The sequence below is a fragment of the Lonchura striata genome, chromosome 6 (genome assembly GCF_050655825.1).
Source record: "Lonchura striata isolate lonStrDom1 chromosome 6, ASM5065582v1, whole genome shotgun sequence".
NCBI classification, from domain to species: Eukaryota; Metazoa; Chordata; class Aves; order Passeriformes; family Estrildidae; genus Lonchura; species Lonchura striata.
Genome location: NC_140708.1, coordinates 25,949,680 through 25,958,475, shown reverse-complemented (window position 1 = coordinate 25,958,475; position 8,796 = coordinate 25,949,680). Strand labels below are relative to the sequence as shown.

At 41.2% G+C, this 8,796-nt stretch overlaps 2 protein-coding genes across 7 annotated transcripts in view; one reads left to right on the top strand and one right to left on the bottom strand.

Moving 5' to 3' along the window:
• The window catches only part of DNTT (DNA nucleotidylexotransferase), a 184,145-nt gene extending 183,218 nt beyond the window's left edge, over positions 1–927 (bottom strand). Inside the window, exon 1 of the mRNA XM_085582576.1 lies at positions 528–927. Within this exon, the coding sequence (XP_085438702.1) occupies positions 528–701 (174 nt within the window). The 5' untranslated portion in view covers positions 702–927. The remainder of the gene's footprint in view (positions 1–527) is intronic.
• BLNK (B cell linker) overlaps positions 1–8,796 on the top strand; it is a 91,495-nt gene that overhangs the window by 49,812 nt on the left and 32,887 nt on the right. For 2 of the 6 annotated variants that reach the window (XM_021536460.3, XM_021536458.3), the window contains exon 1: positions 238–372. The exons of the other annotated variants lie outside the window; for them this stretch is intronic. In XM_021536460.3, the coding sequence (XP_021392135.2) occupies positions 326–372 (47 nt within the window). In that variant the 5' untranslated portion in view covers positions 238–325. Of the gene's footprint in view, positions 1–237; positions 373–8,796 lie in introns of those variants that run through there. 6 annotated transcript variants of the gene reach the window in all.

The window sequence follows — 8,796 nt, the reverse complement described above, 5'->3', positions numbered from 1 at the left end:
GAGCCCCCAGAGCCGCTCAGCCCCCAGAGCCGCTCCTGAGCCCCCCGAGCCAGCGCGGCCCGGCGGGCCCCGCGCCCCCGTTCCCAAAGGCTCCTCCTCGGCTCCCGGCTCCGCAGCCACCTGTGCGCGCCCCGGGCGGGGCGGGGCCGGGCCGAGCCCCGGGTCCCTCCTCCGCCGGTGCCCGCGGGCGGGACGGGACGGGACGGGGAGAGGCTGCGGCAGCGCGGCGGGACCCGGCGGAGCGACAGCCCGGCCCGGGGAAGAGGCGGCGCCGGCAGGTGCTGGGCCGAGGGCAGCGCGTCCCGGCGGGGCAGCGCTCACGGGCATGGACAAGCTCAACAGGCTGACGGTGCCAGCCGGGGAGAAGTTCAGGTAGGGGCAGGTCCGCTCCCGGTCTCCTCCGGGAACGGGGCAGCTGCGGAAGGCAGCGGTGGGACGCGCCGCTTCCCGCAGCGGGGCGCGGGGGCACCGGAGGCGCCGAGGCACGAGGAAGTTGGCAGGAGTTTTAGAGTAAAAGGGAATTTTACCCGTTTTGACCCGGTGGCCAGGGCGCCGCAAGGAAGCGCGGGAGGTAAACACGGGTCTGGAGTGGCTAACGCAGATTTCGAAGTAAAATAGGTGTCGGTTTCACCTGCAGCGCAAAGAAGAATATTTTCAAAGTGTCTATTTTCAAAGCTGTAAGGAAATAGTGTGTGTCTCATTATGTTGTGTGAGTCTTATGCAAATTAAAAAAACTTAATTGCTCAATGCTTTAATGTCTTATGAAGATGGCTTTTGCAGTTAAGTTTTGTAATGTTTCCTAATCTTCGAAAGAACTGGTGGAATAGAGGGAACTGGAAAACGGGAAATGTTCCTAAGTGAAGGAGAACAGTGTTAAATACAGGGTTTGAGAGGAAAAAAGCAGAAGCAGGCCATTACTGAAGTATTTTTAGTGTGTCTCGATTCATGTACTGCTATAGTTGGCACCTCAAGGCTCTTTCATCATGACTTTTTGTATTTCTGAATACTTAAAAGAAGTTCTGATTCAGATTAAGGTAAGATGGAATTCTTTTCCTCCTCTGAAAAAATAAGGATGAAATACTGAAAAATATTTTTTCCTAAAGTCATATTTAAGCACTCAATACTAACTTATAAACCTTTCTCAAATCTCTCTCCCTCTCCCCAGAAACCTTAATGCAAACTGGAATAATCCCTTGTAAAGCTAAATTTCATGGAATGTAGTTTGTTGATACCTACTCTCTCCATACTGTGGCAATATTGTTGTGGGGGGTGTGTACTTGCAGAGCTGCAGTGATGCTTAGCTCGTCAGCCAGGCACACCTAATGAAATCCAAGCAGGCGGCATCCTAAGCCCTGCCAAGAACTCTGCGGAAGGTTCAATAGACGGGAGAAGAACGCAGGGAGTCTCCTCATTGTCTGCAATTTACCACCTTAAGTAGTCAACTAACTTTTTGAACTGCTTTAAATGGTGTCAGAGCTCAGTGTTGGTCTAAACTAGCAATCTTTAACAAGTTGAGAAACAAAATGGAAAGATTGTTTCCATCCATTACTGCTACATAAAAAAAATACTCACCCTCTGCTGTCAAAATTGTAGTTGGGATTCTCCTTCTGTACTTTTGCAAACAATTAAAGCAGGATTTCCTTCAAGTATCTAAAGTGGGTCAATGTGTGAGGGTTACAACAGCCCACACCTTTTTATGAACTGATTCAAAAGCCCTAAACCCGAAATGCAGCACCACCCCTCTGCTGCATTCACATAGATGACACTCTCCATCTCATCTGAGGTTTTAATATTGTTGTAAAATAAGGAAGCAGCTCTGCTTTCCTGTATTAACCTGAAGTATTACAAGTTACTTTTCTCTCCTCCTCATGGCCAATCCAGCCTATTTGTGCAGAGAATGTAGGAGCGTTTCTCAAGCGTGTGAGCGTTCTCACCACACACAGTGGACACGTGTGCTTCAACATGAGCATGTTGAAATACTCCTTAGAAACATGGATGTGTGGCTACAAAATCTTACTGTGGTATCAGAATTTTAAACCTGAAGGCAGAGCTTTCCATGAATAGATATTCACAGGATAAATTTAAGAGAGATGTGCAAATACAGGAAGAGCTCAATATAATTTGGTGGGAGCCCTATCCTCCATCTTTGAAGCACCTGGGTACCCCTCGTGCTCTTTGACCTGTTGGCAACGTAGTTGACTGCCTAATACCACACCTGTCTGCATGGAGCACACACAGGTGGTTCAGAGTTTGTATTGAATGTTACATGATCTAAATGGTTATGTCAACGACATACTTTTCTTCATATGTTAAGATGCCATGCCAAGAAATGTTCCTGCCACACATAGTTTCAATTTATGTGATTATAGTTTGCATTTTTAAAGACAGCTATTTTAAAATTTCTTTGCTTTTTGCTTTAAAATTTCTGCTTTGTAGCAGTAAAAGTTAAAAAAGCATTACTGTTGAGTCTGAGAGAGGATCTTTTAATTTTTTTTAAGTGTAGACCTGAAAAACTAGATATTATGTGATTTTGCTACGCTCAACTGGGTATAGTTGAGCCTACAAGATGTAACTTTTTGTAGCATTAGCAAATCTTAAATCAGATCTCAATTCTTAACAGGTTCCATTTGTTAAGTTTATTGCAACAATAAGAGCTATAAAAGTTCTTATATGTCTGTCTGCCTAACATGTTGGGGTATATACATTGTTTGCAGTTAAGCCACTCAACTAACTTCAGTAATAGCTGACAGGAATGCTGAAACTTCATGGAATTCTGGTATTAATTTCTATTTAGTGTTTCTTATAAGGCATGCACAGTATTATACAAATATTCCCTCAGAGTACATTGTGTGTTCTAACTACTTCCTTATAGTCAGGAAAAATTAATTCAAAGGCTTGGTTATTTATTGTGAGACAAACTAATCTGTGGTGTGTGCAAGTATCTTGGTACTTTGAATTGTTTCCCAAAGAGTGGAATGAATGCATGAGCAATAGCCATACTGCCATGGCAAGCTCTAGTGTGCCTGGATTTCAGACTGAACTTCAGGGAAAAAAAAATTATGCTGCAAACATACAGAAATAGATGCACTCATGATCAGGGACAGTAGGCAGCATGGGTAATGGGAAGTTAGCAGCTCAAAAGAAAATTCTGCACTAACTTTGCAAACTCTTTTGTGGTTTAACTTCCCTAGACTATAAGCCTATGACTCCTGGTAATTTAAATAATTTCTAGCTACTATATATGACTATGTCACAGCATCTCTTCAGACTTGCTGCATTTTTCTGTTATGACCACAGACCTTAATGATGACCCTCTGCCCATAGCTGGCTTTGCTGTGTGGCACAAAGTTCTTTTGAAGGCATCATCACCGCTGTGGTAATGGGCAAACCATGGCACAAACCAAAGTGTGCCACATGCTTTCACTTGTCTAAGGTCATGCAGCCAGGAAGTTCCAGATTGCAAACAGCCTTTTCCAAGAGCACAGTTTCATGGTAATTTCACATGACTTCATTAATTTGCAGCAGTCCATCTCTGCCCCCAGCAAAACCAAAGGCCTAAAATCCCTGTCTCCAAGCATAATAAACTGGCAGTTCACTTTTCTCAGGTTGAACAAGTGTGTCTGGGGTTTTTTGCAGGATTTTGTATTAGTCCCACTTGTTCAACAGAAGGGTTTAAGTCTTAATTCTATGAAAATAATAAGGGGTTGCCTTAAGGCTTGAATGTCTGTTTTCTATCATACCTGGAGGTGTTTATAGTCTCTTCACTAATTTTCTACTGGTAGCTTGGCTGTAACTGCTAGGCCTTTTTCTTTAACAGAGGATCTTCTGACAATGTGTCTTCTTGAAACTGTATAGTAGAAAAAAAATAATTCATTTGGGACTGAAATTTTATTTATTATCTCAGATTTCATCTTACATATAGGATGCTTTACCATAGGGAGCATTTGCTTTTGGAGAAAATGTTTGGGGAATACCTGTATATTAGTTTTGTGCTGTAAAAAAACTTTATTATAGTAGTTCTATTAATTCCTCTTAGTGGTAGCAAACAGTCTTAGAAACTTTATCTGTTTTTTCAAGGCAAATTTTAACTTAGTTTATTACCTCAATGAGCTTGAACAGGACAAAAGAACAAAAATAAACTCAAGCAAGAAATTAACTTGAGTTTCAAAGTAACATATAAATATTCTCCATGACAAAATTAGGCATCAAAGCCCACATCTGACTTCAACATCTCAACCTCTCATTAGAGTCCAGAGGAGAGGCTATGCAAATGATAGAATCTTTCAGGAGTTTGGGTTGAAAGGCACCATCCTGTTCCCATCCCTCTGCCATGGGTTCCACTAGATCAGGTTGCTCAAAGCCCCATCCAACCTGGCCTTGAACACTTCCAGGGATGCAACAGCCACAAGTTCTCAAGCCAACCTGTTCCAGTGCCTCACCACCTTCACAGTAAAGAATTTCTTCCTAATATCCAAACTGGTCTCAGTTTGATGCCATTGCCCCTTGTCCTGTTACTACATACCCTTGTGATCAGCTCCCCTCCAGCTTTCTCATAGAACCCCTGCAGTTACTAAAAGGCTGCAATAAGATCACCCCAGAGCTTTGCCTTTTCCAGGCTGAACAATCCCAATTCTCTCAGTCTCACTTCAGCTCTTCTACCTGCACTGGTGTGTTCACCTCCTTCTAACAAAAGTCTAATCTGCCCTAAGGAAATAACAGCTATGAAGGTCTTCTGGTCTTCACCACCCATGGTCACCCACAACCACCTCCTGTCTCAGCTTCCAGTGTCTCCTGACAACTTCCCACTGCACAGTACCACTCTGTGGTGACAGCAGCTTTTGTGGCACACCCATGGTTTAGCCCAGCAAAGTGTAGCCTGCATGTAAGGTCACATGAAATCCCAGTTCAGTGATTTGCAGTCTTCAAACTGAGTGGCACAGGGAAAGGCGGTCGGTCACCAGCTGCATTTGCTGTGCTGATGAGCACAAAAAGAAGTTTTTTCTGTGGGATTGTTAGGTCCTGTTTGCCATACAAAGCACAGGATTTTGATTAAAATATAAAGTTTTATAATCTCTATTTCCTCTAGTTTTCTGTCAGCTTAAATAGTTCATGAATCTCTCTCTCATCTCTGGACTTTGGAATGAAATGAGATAGGAAATGCAAACTTCCCCAAATACCACTGTAAAATTCCATTCTTTCACTCCGTGTGACTTCTCCAGTCAAACCCTATTTCTTCTCCCTCTGATCCTTCCTCAGCACAGCATAGCCTCCTTCCCATCTATATTTGTCCTTCTTTATTGCCTTCTCTCTGCACAACCACTTCATTCTACCAATCCCTTTAAAGCTTCTTTTCTAATTTTCAGCTATGTGATCCAACCTGGACTAATCCTCAGGATAAAAAACCAACCAACCAAAACAGCCAAACCCGAAATACATTCAATTTTACAAGACAAAAAACCTCACTCACAAGCTGAAGAGGAAAAAAAAAAAAACAAATTAAACCACCATATAGGAGTTATTCTCACACAGAATTTCCTGCCTATAATGCTGTTTATAGAAAAGTATGCTTAAGTATGACTGTGATCTGCCACGCTCCCGCCCCTAAATTACGCAACTCCACATCGATCTATGTGTTTTTTAAAGAAAAATATGGCAATGTGGACAAAATGATGCAGTATAATATTGAAACTATCAAGAGATGCCCTGCAGGTAGACAGCAGTGTAAGGATACAATCTGTTCATAGGATCAGCTATGCTTTTGTAGTACCTATAGCTGCATTCTACTTGTGCTGGCAAAGTTACTAAGTCATTGGCAAATAAATTATGTTCCAAATAAGTAATTTATTTGGAACAAATAAATGTTTCAAATAAAATAAGGTCTTGTAGTGACACTGTAGTTCTGCTAAAATAACTGTCCAGAGTAGGAGCATTTGTCAGCCATAGCAATGACAAGTGACACTGTCCTTGGCCTGCAACTGTCAGTTACTCAGCAGAAGCGAGTAATTTAGGTTTGATCTAATGACATCAGGGTTTTGGTTTTTTTTTGTTGTTGTTGTTTTTTAGTAAAGTAATCAATTATCAAGAGCCAAGCAAATAACCCAATACATTAATTTTCACACCCAGGGAAAAAAAGAAAAAAAAACAAAAACAGAATTGCAGCAAATATGGCAAAATTCTTTTTTGAACACTAGTTTATAAAAGTCTCCCACATAGCTGTGTAGAGTGCTAGATATTAAATAATAATATGATATTGCAGGTACCCAGTGATACGTTGATTCCAGAACAAAACACTTTTGTATTTTACAGAATCATTTAAAATCTATGTACTGCACAGGACATTAAAATGTGATAGATGCTTTGCTGGGTCTGATCCTGCTGATATCTAAATTGGCAAAAGAAAAAAGAAGTTAGTTTCCCAGCTGGAAGTCCCATGATTCATCATAGCTGGAGAAGCACCAAGGGCAGAGAGGAGCAGAATTTCCCCTTTCAGTGGCAGCCCACGTGGGCTCCATTAAAGTGACATAGGGACCAACCAGGGAATTTCTCCAGAGTTTTAATAAAATCTGATTGGCTTCAGAACAAAACAAACAAAACTGTTCCATGAGTAGCCTCCATTAGGTCCCTGTCAGTGCCCCCCCACATCTATGATGGGTATAATGCTTCAGTAGCTTGAGCAAGAACACTCAGCCCAAGTACAGCAGTGTTTTTCAGTGGGAATATTCTGGGTCCGTACCAGATCCTGTCTTTATTCATTTCCCTGCAATGCCTTTCTGCTTCCTCTTCTTGTTGGAATGTAAAAGCCACTTAAGTATTTTAAATTTCTGCCCTTGTTCTCCTTCAGTGACGAGGCTGTAGGGTACTAATCCTTCAGGGAGCTACAGCACTCAGTTTTAACTGGAATGTATTTTAGAGTAGCCTAATAGGCTGAACTTCCTCCTGCTGAATGAAAACCTTCCAGAAAAGTGGATTACATCTTGTGAATGTAGTTTCTTCATGTGGTTTTAGTTTTGGTTTTTTTTTTTGGTTTTTAATGCATTAACTTACATCCAGAGAGCTGGTGCAAAAAAAGAGATCAGTAAACAAACAAACAAAAAAGGCTCAAAACAGAACAGGCCAGTTACACAGCAGAAAACATAGCTTACCTTTTTATGTCAAGAAGTGACATGTAATATTCACTTACATATACCTCATTATTTTCTGTATACCCTACAGTGTCACTGTTGCCCATTTGGGATAAAGGGAAGAGCAATCTGCATAAGAGGGAAGTTTGGAGTTTTTGTTTGTTTGTTTTTTTTCCAGGCAAATTCAAATGCTTGGAAACCTAGAATGGGTTCTTCCAATATGCAAACTCCCAATCACCCCAAAGTACATTCATCACTTTTTACTTTCATGTTAGGCATGGTTTCTATCAAGAATGTATTTTTCCTTTAAGTGCTACATTTTTCATTAGTTCAGTGAATATTAGTACTTACCAGTACAAGGAGGACTGACAGTTTTTTTTGTAAAGATTACGTAGAGGACAAATTAAGATAAAAAATATAATCAATATTTAGCCTTTCTGTGCCTCTGTGTGTACCATGTAAGCACACACCTGCTCTGACTATGGGGTTTGCCTTTAAGCAAAATAGTGGATAATTCAAAAGTGAGCAGAAGAGGATGTTTTTGAGACTTTAAAAATCAACACAACAAATGTCAAAATTAATATAAACTACTGTCATTTCCCCTTGTGCGTCTCCCACACAGGGGTAAGAACAATTCCTTGTTTCTTCTTCCTCTCAGATAGGTATCTGTAATTGACTTCTCCCAGTAAGCAAACATCTTTGAACTTTTCTTCACAACTTTGAGATAGCTTTACAGATAAAGATCAAAGGCTCAGTGCCTTGAATGGATGGTTTGGTGCCACAGGTTACCACCTCCAATTCCAAACTTCCTCTTCTCCCAACAAGAAAACCATTGCAGGGGGTGGATAAAGCCCAAGGGTGGATGGGGGCTGTAAGGGCCTACCTTGGACCTATAGCTACTGAAGTGGTTTATCTGATGCACCTCTAGGATTCAGCTGTCTCTCTTACACATTTTTATGTATCTTACACATAGCCATTGAAAACACCAACGCTGACCCAGGTGGCTGATTCCACATGGCATTTCCTTGCAAAGGACTGTCACTCTTGCTCTTCCAGGTAGAATATGATATAAGGGCGTGTGCATGTAGAGATCTGAATCACCTGAAGGAGGTCTAATGAGGAATTAGATGCTTTCTGTATTTGGTATTACTTTTTGTTTTCTACTAAGGAATTAGAAGTGAAGTCAAAGGGGGTAGAGTTGTTTTATAACATTTAATTGCTTTGTCTTTGAGACACAAAAGTGACAAGTAGTATGAAAATACATCTTAGGAAGACACACAGTTCACCAAAATCCATGTTCTTCCACAAAGACCATGGCAGAAACATTGCTTTCATGGAAACCTGGCATAGGAAAGGTGGTCATTTTCTAGTTTGTTAATTCAGTTTGAAAGGTATTTCAACATAAGAGCTTCATGCTTTTCAAAATCTAAAGTGGTAGTTTTACAAATCCCCTTCTAGGTAAACAGGTTCTGCCCCCAAAAGGAAGCAGAAGTCTTCCCTTTGTTCAGAAACAGTAAGTTTCTTTCTTACTTTGGTCACCTGCATAGCTATTTATAAAACTGAAGGATAATAGAAACACAAAACAAAGATCAGCTGGAAAGAAGGTGGTGGTGCTGTGAGAAGCCATAAAGGAGAGGTCTGGACATGCTTTTCTTTCTTTAGTTTCATGTTTTAA